Source organism: Hemitrygon akajei, chromosome 32, assembly GCF_048418815.1.
Source record: "Hemitrygon akajei chromosome 32, sHemAka1.3, whole genome shotgun sequence".
Taxonomy (NCBI): domain Eukaryota; kingdom Metazoa; phylum Chordata; class Chondrichthyes; order Myliobatiformes; family Dasyatidae; genus Hemitrygon; species Hemitrygon akajei.
Window position 1 is genome coordinate 14,412,644 of NC_133155.1, and position 27,194 is coordinate 14,439,837.

General features: G+C 39.3%; 1 protein-coding gene across 4 annotated transcripts in view; it reads left to right on the forward strand.

Annotated features, from left to right (window-relative positions):
* Positions 1 to 27,194, forward strand: part of LOC140719806 (protein argonaute-3) — a 126,745-nt gene that overhangs the window by 36,097 nt on the left and 63,454 nt on the right. For all 4 annotated transcript variants that reach the window (XR_012097008.1, XR_012097007.1, XM_073034702.1 and 1 more), the window contains exons 2-4: positions 19,181 to 19,352; positions 21,396 to 21,516; positions 25,400 to 25,614. Coding sequence is in view for 2 of the 4 variants with exons in the window: in XM_073034702.1 (XP_072890803.1) it covers positions 19,181 to 19,352; positions 21,396 to 21,516; positions 25,400 to 25,614 (508 nt within the window). In the remaining 2 variants the exon portion in view is untranslated. The remainder of the gene's footprint in view (positions 1 to 19,180; positions 19,353 to 21,395; positions 21,517 to 25,399; positions 25,615 to 27,194) is intronic.

The window sequence follows — 27,194 nt, forward strand, 5'->3', positions numbered from 1 at the left end:
ATCAAAGTTTAATTCTCTCATTTACTTTGTCAAGTGACAAATAAATCAAAAAGAGCTAGCAAAAAGTTACAAATTGAACACATTAAACAACAGTAGGAAAACCTTTGGTGCAGTTGTTCAAGGCGATACCTTCAACATTTAATTTCTGATGAAGTTGTACAGGAAAGTAGAATACTATGGCAAATAAAATTAATAAAATGATAGACATTTAACTTACTAATGCCAGCTGTGCTAACAGAATGAGCCATGTGTCTGTATGGACAAGCGAAGAGATGGGAATTTGGGGATGAGGAGTAAGAAGGTGGGGAGGTGTAGTGATAGCACAACACTTTACAATAAAGCCAACTCAGGATCATTTCCCTCTGCTGCCTGTGAAGAGATTGTACATAAGTTTGTGGGTTTCCTCAGGGTGCTCCAGTTTCTTCCTATAGTCCATAGACGTACCAGTTGATGGGTTAACTGGTTATTGTAAATTGTCCTGTGATTAGGCTAGGACAGGGGTTCCCAATGTAGGCTCCACTGACCCCTCCATCAATAGTAAAGCTCCATGGCATAAAGGAGGTTGGGAACCCCTGAGCTAGGATTAAATCATGGGACTGCTGGGCGATGAGGCTCAAAGGGCCAGAAGTGCCTATTCCACACTGTATCTCCATAAATAAAATTAATTAAATTTTATTAATCTGCTCTCAATGTAGAGCATGGCACTAACGGCCCACAATGTTTGTTAACAGAGGAATGGCTGCTTCAGGTAGAAGCATCGTACCTGACCTTGTATGGGTCTCCAGAGGCCAACTCACTGTGCAATGCTTGCTTCAGCAGTAGAGCCTCCCATTTCCTTGTTTTCCTTGTTGGGTATGGGTAGAGATGAGGGGGAAAAGAACAGCTCCCCCCAGAAAATAGTGAGGGGGGGGGGGAACTGAAGCCTGAGTAGGCTACATTCCCTGGCTGAATCAGCTATAAAATGACTGACTGAACATTTCTGCTACTTGAAAGCAATCACAAACACTCCACAGATACTGACCATTGATTAACTAAAATATTGGGGGAAATTCCATTTAAACCCTGGAATATTTGATATCCCTTTCTAAAATAAGGATATACTTGCTATAGAAGGACTACATTGAAGTTATGAGGGTTCCTCAGGAGATGTGTTTGAATAGGCTAGGGCTCAATTCTGTAGAGTTAAGAGATCTTGAGACATAGATGTAGAGGACATGGTTCCCCTTGCTGAGGGGTCTAGGACAGGGGACACAGTTCCAGAAGTGGGAATTGGCTGCTCAGAGGGTAGTTCACTTTTGAAATTCTCTATCTTCGAAGATTATAGAAGCTCAGTCGATACATTTGTTTAAAATGAAGATCATGGGTTTCTGGGCATTGCAGGAATCAAAAAATAACTGATATTGCCAGAAAATAGTGCTAGGATCATCCCCTAATCTTAATCAATGGCAGAACAGTCTGGGTGCTCTATTCCTGCTGCTGCTTATGTTTTTGAGTTCTGGAAGACATTATATAAATTCGGAACAACTAAAATCGAGAAATAGTTACACTGGGCTAAGTGCTTTGCAGATGTTCTCCATTGAAATAAATAGAGGGGGCAGTCCCTGCACAAGTCTCACCTAGACACAGGTTCTTCAAGTAGGATTACTACAACCCTGCATTCTGCTGCCCAATACTGAACACTCCCTATATCTTCCCTGCCTCGGAGACAATTGCCTTTTGAGGCGGGAAGAAAATTGTTTCCAATGTTTTATTATTATGAACCTTATTGTAGATCAATCTTGTTACTTTGCTTTGTATTTTGATGGCTAGAATAGATTACAGCATATATCACTGTTTATTAGTTTGAGCATGAGTTTATTTGACTGGAGTATTGCCATTGTAATCAGGTGGTGGGGTGAAGATACGTCTCCACCAAAGGAGCTGTAAGGCACTCCTTCTCTCCGCTAGCCTGCAGGTCACCCTTGGGCAAGGAGTAGCAGCTGCTTAGTCCCCCCGATCAGGGTCACATGAAGCCATGGGGGCAGGTGATGGATGGTCATCTGATATCACACCTTTGTTATGCTACCACTGATCCCAGACAGACAGTCTCTGAAGAGTATTGATAATAGCTGGGGTCTTGTAAAGGCACTGCCCGGAAGAAGGCAATGGCAAACTACTTCTATAGAAAAGTTTGCCAAGAACAATCATGGTCAAGACCTTGATAACCTACATCATATGATACTGTACACAATGATGATGATTGTGTTGATATGTTCAGCAAGACTTAGTTTAATAGTTACAGTTCCACATTAGTTTGAAAGTCTGAGTATTAACCTTTCTCTAACAATGTTTTAAAAGTTTTTTGCGTAACTTGTGAAATGCTGTCAACTAATCAGTTAACAATTTTATTAATTATGACAGCAGCCACCCCCACACCCTCTATAACTATATATCAGTAACTTATTATGCTTAAGAATTTATTGGGCCAAAAAGTATTTGACTTTCCTAGTGCCTCGAAGTTCACCCAAAACCTGACCAATATCAAACATTCTTATCTTAAAATTGCTTTAAGTGCAGGAGTAAAAAAAAATGGTACCAGTTCTATCTCAGCAGCCACTGAAGAAATAAATGGAAACTGATCTCATGTAAAGTGGAGTGGGGTTTACTCAAATGGTATTTACTGAAACTCATCCTTTGTCTTAGGGTATTTTGGCATCTTTTCATTATTAATATTTCTTGCCTTATTTCAAAAGCAATACTGGAAAGCCACAAATGCTGTTAGTAGTCGGGTGAGACAACTTCTTTGGGGAGAGAATTGGCCAACATTTAGAGTTGATGACTTTTCATCAGAACTGAAATATCACGATGTATATGAAATATTGACTGTTTCTCTCTAGAAATGCCACCAGACCCAGTGCTCATGTCTAACTGCAAAACGACAATGCAACACTGACAGTCTCAATATTTCCATTCTCTTGACTCATGGTAACCTGCGCTTGCTGACCAACCCCAATGCCATTGTCAAATTTCTTGGCGAGGGGACTACTTTTATGTTTTGGCTGGCTAACTTCTCTGTTGCAGAGAACAAATGTCAACTCTAAGCCAACTCATTGTATCATTCTCTGAACCAAGACTTGGCCCTGTCAATAAACATCAAGTCATTTTCTCCCAGAAGTCACTAACCTCATTTCCTCAGGCGATCTTCCTTCCATTGCCTCCACCCCAGCATCCCCGACTTGGGTTGCCAGGGAAGACCCATGGTTTCATCTTGTTTTCATTCCACCAGATTTACTTCTCCCTTTGCAGAGCAGACTCAATGGGCCAAATGGCCTAGTTGTCCTCTATCTTGTGGTCTTTGACGCCATACTTTCTTTTGTGGTCTTGTCCTTGGTTTCTGTCAATGCGTAAGTGTTTGACCTAGAACACTAACTCTTTACTTCTTATTGATGCTACCTGAGAGCTTCCAGCATTTTCTGCTTTTATTTCAGATTTGCACCTCTCCAGCTATTTTAGATTTTAGAACTTAGTTTGCTTTTGAATGACCTTACTATGCTTCACTATTTTTAGTGGTTTTATACTTTCATCATCAAGTTTCTCTGCTCCTTTATTACTCAAATTCTAACTTCTAATTGGCCTGTAACATCCCTTTTTTTTAATCAAAATGTGCTATTATACACTTCATTGAAACCAATTGCCTATTAGATTTAATAGGACTGATATGAAAGTTGGGGTGCCACAGTAGCAAAGCAGTTAGCACATTAGTACAGCTTGGCGTGCTAGAGTTTGGAGTTCAGTCCCGGTGTACCGTGTAAGGAGTTTGCTTGTACTCCCCATAAAATGCATGGGTTTCCTCCCATAGTCCAAAAAAAAGGACTGGTTGGTAGGTTAATTAGTTCCTCTCCCCACCTTGTGGAGCATCAGCTGGCAACCTTGCTGTTTCTGTAGCATTTGTGTTTTTCATGAGGCCGGGTTGCTAGCTCGACGCTCAACCCAGTGCAGGTGGAAAGCGTGCAAGGTCCTGGCCAGATTCAAACCCGGACCACTTGCCAGTGCAGATGCCACCACACCACTGGCCAGCAGTAGTTTAATGGTGCCATGATTAGTCTAGGGTTAAAGCTGGGATTCTGGCTCGAATGGTTGGAAGAGCTATTCCGTATTGTATCTAAACAAACATATAATATTCTGTTTCTGTATGATATATACACATTTGCTTATCTATATATTTCATTTTGCTATGCATCAGTGTACCTTTTCCAAACCTAATACAAGTGGTTTTTCACTTTATCATTTTACCAGACTGACTTACCCTCTTCTGTTGTTTTTATTGTAAATGTAGCTCAACAATAGTTACCTTCAAAGCAGAGAATTTACTTTTCTTACTTAATGGATTTAATTTTGTAGGCATTGTTTGTAAACTTTTCTCAGAATTGCGAGACAATCTAACTATTTTCCTTTAAGTTTATGACATTTAACGGGACTGTTTTGAAAGCTGGTAGGAAATACAACATCACAGAAATTATTTGATTGTATTTTGAATCTCGGTGCAGTTTTCAATAATGTTGATTGGAAACCTGTACACATACATTACAAGCGATCCCTTTCCAGTGATCCAACACCTATCCGCTGAAGCTGATTTGGAATTAAGTCACTGAGTATACCAATCTGCATTAAACTGTAAGATGTTTGAATTTTCAGTTCACATTACTTGTTTTGGGAATAGATACTTCTGCATTGAGTTCAGTTAAATAGTTTTACAAAAATTGTGCCATTTCACTATTTATTGAATCTGGTAAAGAAATTTAGAAGTATTGCCAACAATATCATTTAATGTTATTGCAACTGTTAAAATAGTAATATTTCTCTTTAAATTATTGTAATATAGAAATTGTACTTTTTCTTTCATGAAATACTCTTTGTTTTTAAACTGGTAAGCAGCACCAATCAGTGTTGACCTGTTTCAAACAAAAGCCATGGAGATTAACCTTGGCCATGGTTTGTAATGACTTTGAGATCATAGAGCAATAGGACACAGATCCAAACACAGTGCCCAGCAGGCTAGTCCCAATTTCATGTTCAGTCCATATTCTTCTGAGCTCCAGTCCTGCTTGTACCTACCATAGTGTTTCTTGAATGATACGTATGTACATGCTTTTACCACTTTCATATGCTTGCCATTCGTGTGTGAAAACATTGCTCTTCGAGTCCCTTTTGAATCCTTCCCTTCTGACCCTAAATCTATGCTTCCTAATTTTGGACTCCCCTACCCTGAGGAAAAAGCCTGCTTCCATCCACCTTTTCTATGCTCTTCATGATTTTATAAACCTCTAAGGTCACTGGTCATCTCGTGTCTTGGCAGCTTCTCTAGAGTGCCACTAAAGGCCCTCTAGTCCTGCCAACATCCTCGTAAATCTTTCTACACTCTATCCTATAATAGGGTGACCAAAGCTGAGCACAAATAACTCAGAGCCCTGACTAATGAAGACCAGTGTGCTATATGCCCTTTTCACCACCCTGTCTACCTTTAACACCATGTTCATCAGACTCTGAACTTATACTCCTAGGACCCTCTTCCATTATACCCCGAGATACCTGCTATGAGTCCTATGCTGGTTTGACTTTCAAAAATGCATCACCTCATACTTATCTGTATTGAAATCCATTTGCCATTCCTCGGCTCCCTTCCCTAATTTATCGTGATTCCCCTGAAATCTGTGATAACCTTCTTCACTCTCAGCAATAGCTTGTCATTCCATGTCATCTGCAAACTCACTGATCAAGCCTTGTGCATTTGCATGCAAATTATTTGTATACATAACGAACAACAAGGGTCCCAACACCAACCTCTGCAACATACCATTAGTCATCGGTTTACATTCTGAGAAACCCTCTGCTTCCTACTTTGGAGCTAATTTTAAATCCATCTAACCAGCTGTTCCCGGATTCCATGGAATCTAACTTTCCAAGCTAGCCTGCAGAATCTTGTTGAAGGCCTTGCTAAAGTCCAAATAGATAAGATACACTACCTAATGCTCATCGACCCTTTTGGTTACCAATTTTAAAAACAACTCTTAAAAGGTTCAAGCTCAGTTTCCCACGTGCAAAGCCATGCTGACTGCTCCTAACCAAACTGGTAGATTCTGTCCTCAGAATTCCCTCCAGTAATTTCCCCACTGCTGATGTAAAGCTAACCAACCTGCAGTTCCCAGGCTTGTCCGTGCTAACCTCAAACAACAGAACAACGTCAGCCACATTCTAGTCTCTGGGAACTTTGCCAGTGAATAATGAAGAAGTACAGGGGTGCCCCACTTAACACCCGATCGCATATACGTCCGTAGTCCCGATTGGAGAACGTGACGTAGCGGACATAACCAATCTCATTTATCGCGCGTCTCTTGAGTGTTTTCTCTCTGTTTAATTTTTTTTTGAGAATATTGCCATAAAGTGCATCATGGCTTTCAAACGCAGCAAAACCACTCCTAGTGATAGCAGCAAGAGGCAAAGTATGTAATATGGTGTTCGCACAACGGCCAAATCACATAACGTCCAATTTCACAGAACGTATTGTGGACATTAAGCGACGCATACCTGTATCTTCAAATGGGCTTCTTCAATTTCTTCTCTAGCCTCCTGCTAAGTCCAGTGAGGATTTGTAGGAAATGTGATCTAGTCACTGAATAAGTCTTCATCCATGATGAATAAGTATTAGGACTAAACTGACAGATGAAACAGTATAACAAATCACGGGAAGTTGACGTGCAGGTGGAGCATGATTTAAGAAAACAAGTGATTTAAAACATAGAACGTTTGTCAGTACAGTACAACAGAGTGCAGGCCATTCAGCCCACAATGTTGTGCCAAACTTTTAACCTACACCAAGATCAATGTAATACTTTTCTCCAGCATAAATGTGACATCTCTCTAGCTTGCCTGCCTCTACCACACACTTTTGCTGCAGGCTCCACACATCTGTGATTCTGTGTGTAAAACTGAATACCTCTGACGTGTCCCCTATACTTTCCCCAAATCACCTTAAAATTATCCCTGCTTGTATTAGGCTTTTCCACCCTGGAAAAAAGGCGCTGGCTGTCCACTATTTCATTGTCTCTTATCATCTTAGACACCTCTATCAAGTCAGCTTTCATTTTCCTTTGTTCCAAAGAGAAAGCAGTAGCTTGCTCAACCTTTCCTTGTGCTCTGTAATCCAGGTAAATCTTCTCTAAAAGTTTCCATAGCCAAAACACTTAAGGAGCAAAATTACTTCATGGCTCTTGAACTCAATGAGCACCACTCACTTTCTTTACCAATGTATGAACTTATACAGCAGCTTTGAGGCATTTATGGATATGGACTCTGAGTTTCCTCTGTTCCTCCACACTGCCAAAATTCCTGCCATTAACCCTTTACTTTGTCTTCAGGCTCAACATCTAAAGTGTATCACTTCACACTTTTCTGGATTGAACTCCATTTGCCTCTTCTCAGCACAGCTCTGCATCCCATCAATCTCCATTGTAGCCTACACCATCTATGCTGTTGACAACTTCACCAACCTTTGTGTTACCTGCAAGTTTACTAACCCGCTCTTCCATTTCCTCAACCAAGTCATTATAAAACTCACAAAGAGCAGAGGTTGCAGAACCGATCTGTTGAACACCACTGGTCACCGACCTCCAGGCAAAATATACTGCATTTCTGCCTTGTTTGAGCATGCCATATCAGAATCCACATAGACAAGGATCCCTGGATCCCATGCCTTCTGACTTTCCTACCATGGGGAACCTTGTTGAACACCTTACTAACATCCATATGCACCACATACACTGCTCTGCTTTCATCAGTGTGCTGTGTCACATCCTCAAGGAATTCAGACAGGCCCATGAGGCACTATCTGCCCCTCCCAAAGTCGTGCTGACTGGCCTTAATCAGACCATGTTTCTATAAATAATCGTAAATCCAGTCTCTCAGGAATACGCTTCAATAGTTTGTCCACCACTAATGTAAGACTCATCTATTACATTTCTTGAACAAAAGGAATGATGTTTGCAATCCTCTAATCTTCTGGTACTGCACTTGCATCCAGTGAGGACACAAAAAAAAAATCACCAAATGTGCAGCAATCTCTTTCCTCACTTCCTTTAGTAATCTGAGGTATATCTCATTGAGCCCCAGGGACTTGACTATCCTAATGTTTTACAGAAGTTACAGCACATCATTTTTTAACATCAACATGTTTCAGTATATTAACCTGTTCTATGCTGTCCTCACATTTGTCAAGGTTCCTTCACTGGTCCCTGATCGGTCCTACCTTCACTCTAGTCATCCTCCTTTTCTTCATATATGTGCGGAATGCCTTGGTGAGTTGGATTTGGATTCAGATCAACCTCAAAGCTGCCTCATGTCCCCTTCTTGCTCTCTTAAGTCCATTCTCTACCTCATAGCTCTCCAGAACCCGTTTGATCCTTGTTTCTTGACCTTAACTATGCTTTCTTTCTCTTGATTAGGTCTTCCACATCTCTTGTTAATTATGGTTCCTTCATTCTATCACCCTTGCCCATCTCAATGGGATAAACCTATCCAGAACCCCATGCAAGTACTCCCTAAGCAACATCCGTCCCCAATGTGTGCTCCAAGCTACCTGCCTAATAACATCATAATTCACTCTTCGCCCAATTAAATCCAAGAGCAAAAAATGCGTTATATAGCAATCATATCAGGCCCTAACAAATCTGCATCTGGAATATTATAAAAGGTTTGTTTGACTACCTATGTGAGATTGTTTGAAGTAGAAGGTCTGCGAGTTTAATTTTGCATTGGTAGACAAATGCACAAGAAATAATTCCTGGAAGGGGAAAGTTATCCTGCAGAAAGAGAGAGGGAGCAGATTGAACTTGTATTTGCAAGAGTTTAGAAGAATGGGGAGTGCTGTCATTGAACTGTACAAAATGCCTATGGGCCTCGATATGGTAGACACAGACATGTTTCTTTTGGCTGGAGTGTCTGGAGCCAGGGTTGCAAATTCAGAAGAAGTTGGCCGCTCAGAGCTTGGTAAGTTAGTGTTTCTTCACCAGAGTGCAATGAATGTGTAATTTGCTACGCAAGAGATCTGTGGTAGGTCAGTTGTCAACTGTGTTCAAAACAAAGATGGGTACATTTTTGAATCTGAAGTTAGTTGAGGGACATGACAAGTAGAAGGAAACTGGTACTGAGGTAACAGATAAGCTATGATCTTATTTAGTGGCAAACACCCACAGGGGTCAGGTAGCTCACTCTTTCTACCTTCTATTCCTACCAAGTTAACTTCAGATTACTGGCATCAACATAACACAATAATTATGGTATTGTTTCATAGAATTTTTTTCCTGCATCCAGAATCAGAGTCATACAGCACACGAGTATGTCATTTAACTTGTTGAACTTTTTGTGCTGTCCATCTTGTCCCATTCACTGTTCTTTTGCCATAGCCCCACAAATAATGATTTTGCAAGTACGTTGATCCAAATGGTTTAAATCAATATTAAGTTTGCTTTTGGCACCTGTCTCCTGTTTGGTGCTTTTGTTGGTGTTCTCCCAACTAGTTCCCCTTTTTCTTTTTGCAGCAATCATTATTACCCATGTTTTTGACCAACCTTTGAATCCTTTGTTCTTGCGTTCCTGGAGTGGCTTAGTACCGCAATCTGCCTGGTAATATTCTTTGTTAATGTATTTTAAATGGAAATGGCTAATGTGCTTTCCGATGTTGCAATAAAACATATTTATTAAGATTTATCCTGAAATTCCTCTGAATGTGTGAAGTCAGTTTTTGCACTTTGCACTGCCACTATCATTTGCATTTTTTCAATACTCAGTTTGTGCTTGTCCTTCTCTACATTAACTTTCTACTTAAACTTCGTCACTAAACATATTTTATCTAGCTTTGTAATTTCTGAGCAAGTTTTCTGAATTTCAAAATCCAAATTATTCATAGACATCAGTATAAACCTGTACCAGCCCTGGGGGCCCCCTTCGTAATTAGTTAGTCTACTGTTTATACTTGAACACTCTATCAGGGTGAATATATGGCAATCAGTTCCCTAAATATTTCCCACATTTTTTTAGGGTAAATATTTGTCTTAACTTACTTGGCATTTGCCTAATTTCGTAAGTCAACATTATTTCTTTTAGTTTTGATAAGCCACTGCACACTGCAGACTTACATTACAACTCTTGCACTTTGTGACCTCTGAATTAGATTTGTTAAAAATCATTTGGTGTGAATTCATGAAGTGTTTAGGGCATTAGGAGAAGGTATTAAAGACAGGACAATTGATAGATGTACGCAGCTGAGAAACACACTCAAGCCTGAAGCCACACAATTCACTGATGAATTGTACAACACTAGCTGAGTCCACGTCTGTTACATTTACTGTTACTTAACAGGAGTGTTGAAAGGCCTCCAGTTACTTGCTTTGATGTGGTTTATATTTCAGCCAGATGTAAGTATAGAGGAATTGTCTGTCTCATTTGCAAGATCTATTCAGCACTTAAGCTGTTAATACATTTCTGAATCTTTTAGTTGTTGGAATATCCCGGAAGAAATAGTAGTTGCATGAGAATCCAAATACTTCGTGTGTACTGACAAGAATCTCGAAGAGCTTTTTGGGAACAGTGATCATTTTAAGATAGTCTTGGATAAGGATAAGACTGGTCCTTGCATGAAAGTGCAAAACTGTGGGAGACTAATTACAGCAGTGTTAGATAGGAATTAATTATTATTCAGCAAGTAGAGAGTGGAGCATGAGCCAAGATTGTCAGCCAGGGGCATGTCCCTAAATGTTGTTCATTTATTTGAGAAAGCAATAGGAATAATCCAGTAAATAGGCCGGTGAGCTTTACATCAGTGGTAGGGAAATTATTGGCGAAGAATCTTAAGAATAGAATTTACTCGTATTTTGTAAAACATGGACTGATTGGGTTAGTCAGCAAGGTCCTGTCTCTCAATTTTAGATGGAGCTTTTTGAGGAAGTGACAAAGAAGACTGATAGAGTCAATTTTTTTTAGATATATACAAATTAGATAGATAGATAGATACTTTATTCATCCCCATGGGGAAATTCCAACTTTTTTCCAATGTCCCATACACTTGTTGTAGCAAAACTAATTACATACAATACTTAACTCAGTAAAAAAATATGATATGCATCTAAATCACTATCTCAAAAGCATTAATAATAGCTTTTAAAAAGTTCTTAAGTCCTGGCGGTAGAAACTTTTTGAATAATACGTTAGTCTTTACTGAATTCAAGCCCAATTGATATTACGGAAAAAAATTTAGGTTTGAACCCTTATCAGAAGGGTTTAATAGCCATTCTTTATGATATGATTATGAAAGTACAGCCAGAAATATCAGATAAAATTAAGAATGAATGGGAAAAAGAACTTCAACTTTCCTTGCCTACAGAGCAATGGGAGAAAATTTTAGTAAGTTAACTCCTCTTCTATATGTGCCAAACATGCCCTGATACAATTCAAGGGGGTACATATGTCTAAGGACAAACTTGCTCGTTTTTATTCCCATGTTAATCCAATCTGTGATAGATGCCATTCTGAAATAGCCTCTTTGACTCATGTTTTGGTCTTGCCCTAGCTTGCAGAAATACTGGAAAGATATTTTTGGTATCATTTCAACAGTTTTGAGTATTAATTTACATCCCCATTCTATAACTGCAATTTTTGACTTACCAATGATGGATAATAGTTATTTATCCCCTTCAGCTCGGCAGATTGTTATATTTGTGGCTAGAAGATCCATTCTATTGAACTGGAAAGAAATTAATCCTTCAGTGGTTTACCCAAACTATATCTTGTCTGAGTTCAGAAAAAATCGGAAGCGTCATTTTTGACCCTTCAGTCAAATTTGAAGAAACCTGGAAACCATTTATTCAACGTTTTCATATTTTTCATTCAAGGTTACTATCGATACAATGCTCCTCAGACAGGATGAAGAGGTCAATACTCCCCAATGCCATTAGGCTTTACAATTCTACCGCCAGGACTTAAGAACTTTTTAAAAGCTATTATTAATGCTTTTTGAGATAGTGATTTAGATGCATATCATATTTTTTGCTGAGTTAAGTATTGTATGTAATTAGTTTTGCTACAACAAGTGTATGGGACATTGGAAAAAAAGTTGAATTTCCCCATGGGGATGAATAAAGTATCTATCTATCTATCTATCTATCTATATGAGCTAAATTGACCTTTCCCAAACCTTTTTTACTACCCTCAGTTATTTGGATAGAGGTGCGGAGTTACTGACACTACTGTGTATATCTGATATGATACAATAGCCCAGGTTGGTTAGGTTAGTTGCTGTTAGTTAGTTTTTTGGGGTTTTTTTTTAAAGGCAAATACAGTATGTTTGGGAGGTTATTATATCTGTGTTATCAACTGCTTGCATTTGTATTCCGGCCTTATTAATTATGTACTCTCAAGCTCTCTGTATTTGTTTTTTTTCTCTGTTCTGTTTGAAAATTAATAAAAAGATTTAAAAAGAAAGAAAGAAGATTGATGAGGTCAAGACTACACAAGATGTTAGTAAAGCATTTTACAAGGCCCTTCACAGTAGGCTTGTCCAGAAGATTTAAGTCCCATGGAGTCCATGGTGAGCTGGCGAGTTGGTTGAAATATTGACTTTTTCATAGAAGACAGGCTGGTGATAGAGGAGTGTTTCTTTGTGAGCTCTAGTGTTCTGCAAAGATTGGTGTCAGGGCTTCTTGTTTCTGATGTATATGAGATATTGGTGATCTGATTAGTATGTTTACAGACAACAGATAAATTGGTGGAGTTGTGGATAAGGATGAAGGTTGTCAAAGTATTCAGCAGGATAGAGGTTTGTTGAAAATTTGGGCACACAAATGGCAGGTGGTGATTGATCTGTTCAAGTGTGAGATGGTGAATTTTGGGAGATGTGAGAAGAAAGTGTGGAGTAAATAACAGGATCCTCAAGAGCACTGATGTGCAGAAGCATCTTGAGATGAAAGTCCACAGCTCTCTGAAAGTGGCAACACAAGCTGATAGGGTGGTAATTAAGGTGGCCTGCACATTTGCCTTCATCTTTTGGGGCATTGAGTATAAAGGCTGGCTTTGAATGTAAAGTCATGTTACAACTGTGTAAATACAGTGGATTGCAGTTAATTGGGACACATTGGGACCAATACATTTTGGCCCAATTAAGTGGCAGTCCCAATTAGCCGAAGTTTCATGGGAATAAGAAGGTATATACAAAAAAAGGCAAACTACCATTTAACTGAGTAACATTATTTATTTAAATGAACACAGAATAAATTAGAACACTACCAAAACTACTACAGTACTCTAAAATTGTGTATTATTTCCTGATAGTTATCGATGGAGAAATTCATTCAGTATACACTAATGTGTTCTTTTGACTGTAAATGAACAAAATCATTGCAGACACCTAGTGCAGATAACGGGCTGCCTTCAGTGTTTTCGATGATTGCATCTTCCAAAAATCTTCATTTTAGTTGTATCATTCAAGATAATTGTCAATACCTTCAAATTCTTCATAGTTTCTAACATGTTGAAGTAGTGAAATTGTTTCATTTTCTCTCTTGGCTGTTTACGGCATCTCCAAGCCTGAATGTTTGAAACTGCAGTGAGTCAAGACAGTTCTGAATTGTCTTACTGTTTATAACTTGCCAAGTGTCAGTGATAAAAATCACTGCTTTTTAACGCCATTTTAAAAACTGCTGACTCTGAGCATAGCGTAGTGTACAACGGCCACAGATTGTGCATGCCACTGACACTGGTTAGGAAATGTTTGGCAACTGGCTTCTGTCCCAATTAAGTGGCATCGTGAACTAAATAATTGAAGGGAATCCCGGCTATTTTCTTAATTTGCTTTTGCTCTTTAAGAATTGTCCCAAATAAGTTCCTGTCTTGCTTGACCGATAGACCAATTAACCAGAATCAATGCACTTTGATTAGGCCATATTTGGAGTATTGACTGCAGTACTGATTGCCACACTACATGCGGACACTTTGGAAAGAATGCAGAAGAGGTTCACCAGATACTGCTTGGATTGGTGGATATTAGCTAGGAGGAGAAGTTAGTCAAACTGAGGTTGTTTTCTCTGGATTGCCAAACTGTTTGGAAGCATCTCAAATTATAAAAAGCTGAGACAGATTAGCCAGTCATTCTTTTTCCCACTGTGGAAATATCAAATGTTAGAAGACATGGGTTTCAGGTGAGAGGAGGAAAGTTATGGGATGTGCAAGCAAATTTATTTACACAGAGTAGTCGGGGTCGGGTACTCAATGCTCAAGGAAGTGATAGAAACAGATATGAAAGAAGCATTTAAGAGGCATTTAGACCATCTGATGCAGGTGCATTAGTTAGATTGGCATCAATGTTGGTGCAGACATGGTGAGTCTGGGGCCTATCCTGCTCTGTGCTCTGAGGAGAAAGTATTAAATAATTATGTCAGCAAAAGTATTCAATGGAAAATTTGTGGGGAGGGAACAGTGAATCTATTCTTCCAGATTGAGTCAGGCTGCGAAAGTTGTGTGGGCACAGTAACATAGAGTAAAATATGATTGAATCTACTTCTTTTGGTGGGGGGGGGGGGGAATGAAATTTCATTTACACAGTGTTTTGTTACAACACCAGAATGGATTAAAGCACTTAGTTTTAACCAATGAAGTACTCTGAAAGGCATTTACATTTAAACAGATAAATGCGTTACACATATAGCACATATCAAAGTGTCATAATAACTAAAGCTCATGAGCATTGCTAAAACTTACCGAATTTATTTAGTTCCATGGGAATGTTTCTGTGGGTTAATGCCCCACCTGAAAGATAGCACTTGGATATGGACCAAGTACGTGCTTTAATTGGTAACAAGCTTCGTGTAACTTCTAAATAGAGATGTTTGGTTTTTATGTTCATTTTAGCTACATTTCATCCATTCCTTTTTGTTGAAGATTAGTGTTTCGTTATCAGAATCAGGTTTAATATCACCAGCATATGTTATTAAATTTGTTAACCTTGCGGCAGCAGTACAATGTAATACATGATATTGAGAGAAAAAGTGAATTACAGTTAGTGTATTAATATGTATATCAAGTAGTTAAATAAGTAGTGCAAAAACAGAAATAATGGGGTCGTGTTCATGGCTTCAATGTCCATTGAGAAATCGTATAGCAGAGGGGAAAAAACTGTTCCTGAGTCACTGAGCGTGAGCTCTCAGGCTTCTGTATCCTCATCCCTGATGATAGCACTGAGAAGAGGGCATAATCTGAGTGATGGGGGTCCTTAATGATGGACGCTGCATTTTTGAGGCTGCTTGAAGTTGTCTTGAAAACTATGGAGGCTAGTGCCCACGATGGAGCTGACTAACTTTACGACTCTCTCTACAGCTTACTTTGATCCTGCGCAGTAGCCCCCCCAACCGCCCCGCCAGACAGTGATGCAGCCATTCCATGGTACATCTGTAGACATTTTGAGTGTTCAAGCTGACATTCTAAATCTCCTCAAACTCCTAAAGAAATATAGCTGCTCTTTTGCCTTCTTTATTGATATGGTGGGACCAGGTTAGGTCCTTAGAGATATTAACACCCAGGAATTTGAAATTACTCATGCTCTCCAATTCTGCTCCCTCGATAAGTATTGGTGTGTGTTCCCTCATGTTGCCCCTCCTGAAGTCCACAATCAGCTCTTTGGTCTTGCTGGCATTGAGTGCAAGGTTGCTGTTGCGACAGCACTTAACTAGCTGGTATATCTCACTCTTATACATCCTCTCGGTACCACTTGAGATTCTGCCAACAATGGTGGTATCATCAGCAAATTTATAGATGGCATTTGAGCTATGCCCACCCACACATTCATGGGTGCAGAGAGAGTAGAGCAGTGGGCTAAACACACATCCTTGAGGGGTGGGTCCGTGTTGATTGTCAGCGAGGTGGAGATGTTATTGCCAATCCACACTGATCGTGACCTTCCAGTAAGGAAGTCGAGGATCCAGTTGCAGAGGGAGGTACAGAGGCCCACGTTCAGGACTGTAGGAATGATGGTGTTAAATGCTGAGTTATAGTCAATAATCTGCATCTTGACATAGTCCAAGTATTCATACAAGGTTAGATCATAGTTTGACAGCTTATTGTACTGAGTCATCGGCATTGAAGTCACTACTTATCAAGTTCTGGGAAACTGTTGATTTTACATTCTGGTTATTCCTACAGTGTATTTGCACTTTAACTCTGAATATATAGGATCTCTTTTCCACAACCTTATAAAAACGTAGGAACTAGCTTGACCCTGCCTGAAGGACCTCCTGCAACACTGTCACAATCCTGTTCTGGAAGAACATTGCTATTCCTTCATTATCACTTGCTCAATATTCTGGCATCACATTATCTTCACCACTGGAAGAGCAATAGTGGTTAAACAAGACAGCTGACCACATCTCTCAGGGTAATGAGGGTATAACGTAAGAGATTCAAATACTCAGCACAGAGTAACGCCAATAATGTCCCCATTCTGCAAGTGGGGGGAGAAAAGGAGCTGGTAACCAATTAGTACAATGTCAGTTGCATCATGAATAGTCTGTAGTTTAGCTGGTTTTGCCCTGTTACTCCTAAGTGCCTTCATAGTGTTCTGGGGCATAAATGGGAATAAGCTGAGTGACTCAATGTCTCACACAGAGCAAGACAGCATTCATGCATGCAGGGGTTCCCAGCCTGGGGTTCAAGGACCCCTCGATTAATGCCAAGGGTCCATGACATAAAAAAGGCTGAGAACCCTTGTTTTAAAATGATGTAGAATGTGTGTCTCCCAATAGGACAAATAACATTCAAACCACCCAAGCGAAACATTGACCAAGGAAGAATCTAACCAAATCCTCTTGTTGTCAGTAGCTCTGACCTCTGACAGCACATCTTCAATAACCTGGTGTTCAGTATTGACTCATCAAGTAAATAGATCTTCAGTTAATTAACACGATATTCAGTATTCAGCTTTTCTTTTCACAACCTTGGTGTGCTTATGTGTGACATGAATCTGTCTAGAAGGCACCCAAATAAAAACCTGTACATTTTATCTTGGAGCGTGTGACAATAATATTAAACCAATAAGCAAGTTGCTGTAAGCTTCCAGGGCATTTTGCAGATTCTGCTATTTATTTTGAGCTCAACACATTTGCTGCCATCAAATTATGGCACCACATAAACATCTGATACTTATTTTCTGGCAGTTTTGTGCTTTGCGTTCACTTATTTGAAGTACTTTACTTGTTACTGTTGTGATACGGATTGCTAGTGGAAGATAAATTAATACTATGTTGTCTTTTACTGCCTATAATAAGGTTGAAGCCTGTACTAAATTTTCCTGATAAGCTATTTTGCAAAACAATAAAAATAGATGTAATACTACATTGGTTTTCATTTTATGCCCTTGAATAGTCATACTGACTTGAGCATGACTTTGTTAGTGCAGAGATGGGATATTCTCTGTAAGACTGGCTGTGTTTAAGATCTAATCTTGCTGTAGTTCTGGGAAGAAAAATGTGTGAATGCAGCATCAATAATAATCGTAGTAATCTATCAATTTGCCTGAATTTCTAATCTCCTTAATATTTCACGATAGCTGGTGCTTTTTAGAAGTAAGCATTAGTTAAAAATCTGTGTCTTTTGAATACTTTAAATATGAAGCTTGTAAGTTATTTGAAAGATATAAAAGATAAAATGTTAATTTTGTACTGTGTAATACGTAATGAGAATAGATTTGTTGTATTCTCCCATTCTGGTTTCTATCTTGTTTCTTTGATTATGGTTGCTTGTCTATGAACAAGATGTATTAGAATTGCATCAGCAACCAACTTTGTTTTCCATCTAATATTCAATCAAAATCAAAGAAATAAGTTTCCAACCCCAGAAATGAGTAGATTTGGATCTATGCAGTTTTTAGTGGATTATGATTGTACACCATTACGTGAGTGACACTGTATGTTCTCCCTGTGGCTGTGTGGGTTTCCTCCAGGTGCTCCTGTTTCCTCCCATGGTCCAATGACATACCAGTTGGTAGGTTAATTGTCACTGTAAATTGTCCTGTGATTAGGCTAGGATTAGGGTGTTTGTTGGGTGGTGCAGCTCAAAGAGCCGGAAGGGTGTAATCCACACTGTTTTCAAACAAACAAACAAATAAATAAATTATATATGTCAGTTGTGAGCCAAGCTAATTCTATTCCCCCCCCCACACACAAGTTCCTAATCAAGATTAATCAGAAGAAACTGTTTAACATCCAAACAAAAAGCCCAGTCCATCACAAGAAAATCCCTCCCACCATCCACAGAGAGCTCTGCCACAAAAAAAAAGTTAAAGGTGAAATGTTTAAGGGGAACATGAGGGGGACCCTCTTCACTCAGATGATGATGAGTGTATGGACTGAGTAGCCTGTGCAGGTAGTCAAGTCCAACACTTAAGAGCAGTTTGGATAGTTACATGGATGGGAAGGGTGTGGTCTGGATGCATATCGATGGGACCAGGCAGGTTAATGGTTAATGGACTAGATGGACCAAAGGCCCTGGTTCTCTACTGTTGTGCTCTATGACTTTATGACAAGAAAGCACTATCCATCATCAAAGACCTGCTCTCTTCTCATTACTGCCATCAGGAAGGAGGCGCAGGAACCTTGAGTCCCACGCCAACAGGTTCATGAACAGTTATTATCCGTCAACCATCAGACTCCTGAACCACCATTGATAATTTCACTCACCCCGACACTGAACTGATTCCTCAATCTCTAGGCTCACTTTCAAGGACTCTACAACTCATGTTCTCGTTTTAATTACTTATTCATTTGTTCGTTCATTATTATCGATCATTTTTTATTTTGATTGTACAGTTTGTCTTTTGCACGTTGGTTGTCAGTCTTTGTGTGTAGTTTTTCATTGATGCTATTGTATTTCAAGAAATACAATACTGCAAGAAAATGAATCGCAGGGCAGCATATAATGACATAAACGTACTTTGGTAATAACTTTACTTTGAACTCCTTTGACTCTAATATATAGGGTAGCAATAGGAGAAAATGGGAGAGCCGGTTGTTCCAACACAGTTGAGGGATAAAAAGTTTGTCTTGAAGAGTTTGTAATAGGGTGCTTTGACTCATTTTGCTGAGTTTTGATTTTTTTTTCCCCATTACAGGAGCTGTTGGGGCTCAGCCCCTCTTCACGGTGCCAAGGCGTCCAGGATGTGGCACCATGGGAAAACCGATTAAACTGCTGGCCAACTGCTTCCAAGTAGATATCCCAAAGATTGACGTCTACCTCTATGAGGTAGACATTAAACCAGATAAATGTCCTCGCAGGGTTAACAGGTGCGTATAGAGAAGAGCATAACAGTTGAGAGAAGAATAAAGTTAATTTGCATGTACTGTAAATAAAAAACCCACATTTATTGTCCTTTTATTTGGGATATCAAGTTGAATGTCTTGAATCATTTATGAGCATGTTGTGCTCAAATGCCTAGTTTTGGTCTCTCAGACTTGAATGGGAAATCACTATTAACTAACAGTATTTCTGCCACTGTATAATGAGCTGAGAAATAAATGGTTTGTGATCCAGAAGTGCAATAATTAAAGCTGGCATGGGGGTAGTAAGAAAGCTAGAGAAAATTTGAATTCCTAACTTTGATCATTTCTAAGGTGATTTTTCATTGCCGGATATATTTTCTCACCAAGCTTTTTCATACTACCTTAAGATTGCTATTTTTTGTGACTGAAGCTATTATTCTGTTTCATTTTCTCTTCCAACTCAGTTTTAATCAATTATTAATTAGCTTTGTGGGAAAGCAATATTGTATGACATATACAAAATGTTAAAGGATCTCAACAAGTTGGGCAGCATTTATGGAAAGGAATAACCAGTTGGTGTTCAGGGCCAAGACCTTTCATAGTTCCTGCCTGACCTTCTGAGTACCTCTGGCATTTTTATGTGTTACTCTGGATTTCCAGCATCTGCAGAATCGCCTGTTTGAACAATACTTTATGTTCCCAATTCTATAACTGTGAGCTTTGTGAAAGGTTGAGCTGCTAATATGCCACAAGTTAATTTCCTGTCCATCTTCTTATCTCTCTACCAGCTCCCATTCTAACATCAAAAATCACAGCAGAGAGGATCAGGTTTCTGAATTTGTGTTGTTTGAAAATATGGCATTTCATACTAGGTTATCCAAATTTTCTGAACTTTTGGTGGTATTGAGGTAGTCTTCCTACTTCTTCCTTCAGCAATTCTAAATGACAAACTCAATAGTATCATTGAGCATCATATTATACAATCGAAAATCAAGTTGCAATCCTGTAATAGGTCAATTAAAATTAACTCCAATAATAATGTCCGCCCCATTTTGCTTTGCACGTCATATGAATAAAATCAAGTGAGAATAGGTGAGCTGGACAGTTACTTATTTGCTGACTTTTTTCTTAGTTCGTGGTTTTCTTTAAATTTAGATCTTTAACAAGCAACTTTGAGGCCTATCTGGTGACCTTAATGTCTGAGAAATTGGGTATAATGATTTGAGGCATGCAGAGATTTTGCTGACTGAGAGATAGAAAAGTTGAAGTTGGAATGAATTGGGTTAGTTCATAGCTTTTGTTCATTCCCTACAATAAGAAATGCTGAGTATATTTTGATTCTCAGTATGAAGAAGACATTTATGAGATTATAGTTGAACACGCAGCAACTTTTACTTTTTGCTAACTCAAGAAAGGTTGCGTTGAACTTTCTGTCTTGACCATCAATGGGCCAGGATAAATTTTTGAATAGCAGGATCAGCCAGGCAAAGTATAACTTAATAAAGTGATCTGCATACTTCAGTTAATAGAATATTTACAGAGAATCAAGCAGAATATTTCAGTATTTTGAAACATTTCTGCCATGATAGTCTATAAACTAAATTGAAGAATTTTGTTTACTAAAAGTTTTCTATGCCATAATAAGCCTTTTAACAAAATGGAGGTTATAAACCAGAGGTGCCCAACCTTTTTTATACCATGGGCCCTTATCATTAACCGAGGGGGTCCGTAGACTCCCAAGTTGGGAATCCCTATTTCAATCTATTATTCCATTTCTTAATGTGCACAAGTAGGGTGGTGGTCATAAAGTTATTTTTCTTCTGGATTCTTCAGAGAAAAGAAATTGTTCTTATTTCTTCTGATGGTGAATACTCCATGTTAAGAGTTTATGCCAGACAATCACTAACTGTGGAAGCCCATAACATTGTAACCTCCTCATTCAGGTTAATGGATATAAAGGAGGATGAGGAAAAAAGTCAAAATTATTCAATAATTCTTTCATATAGTAAATAAGTTTCAAAATTTGTTTCTTGGAGTCTGCTCACTACTTGCTCTGTGTTATTGTAGGGAAGTGGTTGACTCTATGGTTCAGCATTTTAAAGTTCAGATTTTTGGAGAAAGAAGACCTGTCTACGATGGGAAAAGGAGTCTCTATACTGCTGATCCCATTCCAGTCAGCAGTACTGGGGTAAGGGCTGCTCTTTTTATTTCTTAAAAATCTGTTCAGTACTTCATGCAGTATCAGTCATTGAGCTAGATTCAGTTCATTTGCATTATTAATGGATACATTAATTAATCAACGCAATCATATCCTCAGTTCTAATCAACAAGTACCAAAACCTAGACCCTGTACCTTCCTCTTGAACTGGATCCTCGACTTTATCACCAGGAAACCACAATCTTTGTGGATTGGAAACAACATTTCCTCTTCCCTGACTCTGGAGCACTTCAAGGATGCGTGCTTAGCTCACTGCTCTACTAACTGTACACCCAGGATTGTGTGGCTAGGCACAGATCGTGCCATCTATAAACTTGCCGACAACACAACTATTGTTGGTAGAAATTCCAATGATGATGAGGAGGTGTACAAGAGCGAGATGGATCAGCTGGTTGAGTGGTGTTGCAGCAACAAACTTGCATTCAACATTAGTAAGGCCAAAGAATTGATTGTAGACTTCAAGAAGGGGTAGTCAAGAAAACACAGACCAGTTCTCATCGAGGGATCGGGACTGAAGTTACAAGTACCCAGGTGTCAACATCTCTGATGATCTATCAATATATTGATGCAATTGCAAAGAAGGCACAACAGCAGCTATATTTCATCAGGAGTTTGAGGAGACTTGAGATGACACTAAAGACTCGCAAATGTCTACAGATGTATCATGGAGAGCATGGTAACCGGATGTAACACCTCTTGATAAGGAGGGGTCACTGAACAGATTTAGAAAAGGCTGCAAAACGTTGTGAACTCTGCCAGCTTCATTACAAGCAGAGGACCCCTATCGCCCAGGACCTGCCCTCTTCTCATTGCTACTATCAAGGAGCCAGAAGGTGCAAGCTCAGTGTTTCAGGAACAGCTTCTTCCCCTCTGACATCAGATTTCTGAATGGACAATGAACCCATGAACACTACCTCAGTATTTTTTCCTCTCATTTTGGACTACTTAATTTAGTTTTTTATATTTACTTACTGTAATATATACTTTGAATTATTCTGTATTATAATATACTGCTTCTGCAAATTAACAAATCTTGTGACATCTGCCATATTAAATCTGATTCTGAATCCTGGTGCTTATAATTTCCTGCATTTACTTATTCTCCTGATGATTTTAATTATGTTCATGAAGACCGTCATGGTAAACATTGAGATTATTGTTTCTAAATTTCTGTATTGGTTTCAGACATTTCTTCATGAGCAATTAATACTGAATCACATTAACCATTTATAGTTTCATTAATAATCTGTTCATCCAGAAAGGATTCATTTAAAAATCTGTGGTGTTATAGTGTGCTTATTACAGTATCAGTATAATTGCTAAGCAGCCCTTTTCATTAATTAATTTTCCTAAGTCATTCCATATTTAGATATAAATGGTGAACATAGAGTACAGTGCAGGAACAGCCTCCGGCTACCTTTGATGTCTCATCCCATCTGCCAGCATGTGATCTGTATCCCTCTTTTCCCTACCTGTTCATGTGTCTGTCTAAATGCCTCTTAACCTTTACTATTGTATCTGCTTTTACCACTTCCCTTTGTGGTGCCTTCAACACTCTCACCTTAACCATATACGCTCCAGTATTGCCACCGTGGGGAAAAAAGGTTCTGACTATCTGATCTACGTACTTCTCTCATATTTTCACCCCACCCCCCCACCTTTTTACATCTCTATCATGTCTACAAGTCTGAATTTTGGAACTTTCAGCCGCTAGTCCTGGCCTTCTCTCAACCAAATTTCTGTAATGGCTACAACATTGCAATTCCATATAGTAATCCAGGCTATAAGCAGAACTGTCTTACCAGTCTTTACCCGTCCTCATACTAAAATAATGAATCCACCAGCAATTTGCAGTGATCAAGTCGATGACTTTTCTGAGATCTTCAACAAATGTAGCCTCAACCTTTCGATATTCTGGTCCTACCTTGTATTCATTTGTTCTTGATGGCAGTGTAGTGCACTAAACATCGCCTTTTATTTTTCTTGTACAGTAGCCTGCTGCCCAATTCTTTCTTTTTCATCCACTGGAGAACAAACACTCCTTACTACCATCAGGGAGGTGGTACAGGAGCCTGAAGGCCCACACCCTCGCCCATTGAGTCTACTCCACCATTCGATTATGGTTGATTTATTTTCCATCTCGACCCCATTCTGTTGCCTTCTTTCTGTAACCTTTGACACCCTTGCTAATCAAGAACCTATCAATCTGAACTGTAAATATATACAGTGACTTGGCCTCCATAACTGTCTGTGGTGATGAATTCCACAGATTGACCACGGTTTAGCTAAAAAAAAAATCCTCTGTTCTAAAGGGACATCGGTCTATTCTGAGGTCTTTGACTCTCCTACTAGAAACATTCTCTCCACAGCCATTCTATCTAGGTCTTTTACAAACAGCTTGTTCTGCTCTTCCATCAGACTTCTGAATGGAAAGGAATACTGCTTTGCTATCCTCTTTCACACTACTGTATTTATTTATTTTTATTATTACCTATAGTAATCTTTTATGTTTGGCACTGCACTACTGCCACAAAACAAGAAATTTCCTGATGTAAGACAATGATAATAAACCTGATCCGCATTTTCCAGTGCTTTTTCCTCTAGTGCAGTTCTAAACCTCTTTGCTCTCTTTCTAGATACTTGATTTATTGTTCACTACTCCTTATGGACATTTTGACTTTCAGATTCAAGGTTTGTATATAAAATAATAGAAGTAGGACCTTAGTTACAAGATTTGAGCAATCATTTAAAATTTCATCTCACAGGAGATTCTCCCACTGCTGAAATCATCTTGGCATCTACTGTTTCATAGCTGTTGAGGATCTTTTACATTTCATTGAGATCATCTGTTATGTCCCCAGGTTGGCTCTAGTCCAGGTGTGTTGGGGAAGCAACATAAAAACAAGTTCACCCTCGGTGTTGTATGTTGTTTGTGATGGGAAAAGAACAAGGCAGACACAGGCAGTCCTATTTACAATGTATTTACACATTTACAACCAAATCTAAGGGAGTAATTCAAAACACACTATACAAAAACACAGGTCAGAACATTAAGACTGCAAGTTTGTTAATACAAAAACTAGCATGACTCTTCAACAGCCGATTCTTCCCATCAGCGCTCTCTCTTCATCTTGGATGCCGCCTTTTTAAAATTGTGCGCTCCAAGTCCCATTTGGAGCAGTCCTAACAAGGAGGTGGGTCCAGCAGCGCTGTAAGTGGAGATGGACAGTTGCTCAGCACACCTGAAACAAGAGAAGCTGGATGAAGAGAGAGAGAGAGAACAGAAAACAAGAACACAGGCGCGCAGTGCGCGCACACGTAACATCACCTCTCATTCTTCTAAATTCCAAAGAATATAGATCTAATTTCTTGAGCCGCTCGTGAATCCTCTCCTCTTTCTTTGCCTCTCTCCACAACATCCTTTCTTAAATAAGGGGACAATTGCTCAATGTGTATCCATATCATTGTAATACTTCCGTATTTCTAAACTCCAACTATCTTGCAATAGAGCCAATGTTACGTTTGACTTCCTAGTTCTTGCTGCATAACTTAGCAGAGCATCCCTACGACATCTTTATGATGTTTGGCAAGAATTTAATTTTGACTGCCCAAATACCATTTCACATGGAATGACAAGTAACAAGTAAATTGTTGTACCTCCACTGCCACAGTCTGTTTGTGTTTTGGCACCGAATGTCTGGCGATGCTTGCAGGTTGCCCCCAGCACATCCTTGGGTTGTGCTGGTTGTTGAGACAAATAACGCATTTCACTGTATGTTTTGATGTATACCCTGTGCACAAAGAAATATTGCAGATGTCTTATGCCTTTGATTTTTTTATTTTCCCCTTTAAGGTGGATTTGGAGGTGACGTTACCAGGAGAAGGGAAGGACCGAATTTTCAGGGTATCAATAAAATTTGTTTCAAGAGTGAGCTGGCACTTGCTACATGAAGTTTTGACTGGTCGTAGCATGCCAGAGTTGCTGCCCGGGTTGGATCTAGACAAGCCACTCAGCACAAATCCTGTCCACGCTGTTGATGTTGTCCTTCGACATCTTCCCTCCATGAAGTGAGTAACTGTCAAAATTCCTTTACACTCTTTGGTATTGATTTTAATTTATTTTAATCCACCAAGCACAGATTAAACTACTAACTTTTATTTATTGGATATATAGCTTTCTTGCTCCTCAGTTGCTTCCAGTGTGGCTCTGAAATCAGTCATATTAGTCTACTGCGCATGTTTCTTGAAACCATCATATAGGATAACATGAGTCTAAATGAACTCTCGAACATAGATCTCTGCCATTTGCTTTGTGATATTAATTTCTATGTTATATGGTGATGAAGTTAAAATAATTCTTAAAAATTCACATTCCTCTCATAAATTTTGCCTATACAGTCAGTCCTCCGTATCCATGGGTTCCACATCTGCGGATTCAACCAACCGCGGCTCGAAAATATTTGAAAAAAAAATCCAAAAAGCAAAACTTGAATTTGCCGCATGCCAAGCACTACACTGAATCCATGCGAATGAAGTGATGTGTAGGCATACCCTGCTGTAGCTTCCCACCATATCACAGATCCTCAGTCTCTCTCCAGCACTTGTTTTTCGAGCATCATGTCTCGTTCGTTCACTACCTGTGTTGTGAGCAAGAGGAAGGAGTTTAAAGCTAGTAAGGGATGGCTGGCTAGCTATGTAAAGCGCTACAGCCTCAAGAACTTAAAGATCACGGGAGAATCGGGATCGGCTGATGCCAAGACAGCATCAGCATTCCCAGAAGAGCTTCAAAGGTTGTGTCTGTACCGAACATGTACAGACCTCTTTTGTCATTATTCCCTAAACAATACAGTATAACAACAATTTACATAGCATTGACATTGTATTAGGTATTATAAGTAATCTAGAGATGATTTAAATTATACGGCAGGATGTGCGTAGGTTATATGCAAATACTACGCCCTTTTATATAAGGGACTTGAGCATCCACGGACTTTAGTGTCCGTGGGGGGTCCTGGAACCAATCCCCCGCGGATACCGAGGGACGACTGTATTGTCATTGTAAGTGGAAAATGTATGGGGTCATACCTCCACCCATTTTGCATCTTAATTTTGTTAGGAGATTAGTCATAGTATTGTACAGCTCAGAAACAGGCCCCTTGGCCCAACTCACCCATGCCAACCAAGATGATAAACCTGGCCTAGTCACATTTGACTGCATTTGGCCCATATCCCACTCAACATTTCTTAATGAAAATAGAAAAATCAGGGTGATTTCTAGACCTGCAGAACCCAAATATTATTACTTTTGAAGGCCATGGTGAATTGTTCAAGAAAATAACAAAATGCTGTATTTTTTAAATTCTACTAATGGGTTTATGAACAATATGAAAGGAACCTCCACTTAGTGTAACTAATACTTTAGGCATCCGTTAGTCTTGTGAGACCATGGATTTGTGCCTTGGAAGGGTTGTATGGGAGACCGGCAGTTGCCCAAGCTGCAAGCCTTCCCCTCTCCATGCCACCGATGTTGCCCAAGGGAAGGGCACTAGGACCCAAGCAGCTTGGCACCGGTGCTGTCGCAGAGCAATGTGTTGTTAAGTGCCTTGCTCAAGGACACAACACGCTGCCTCAGCTGAGGCTTGAGCCAG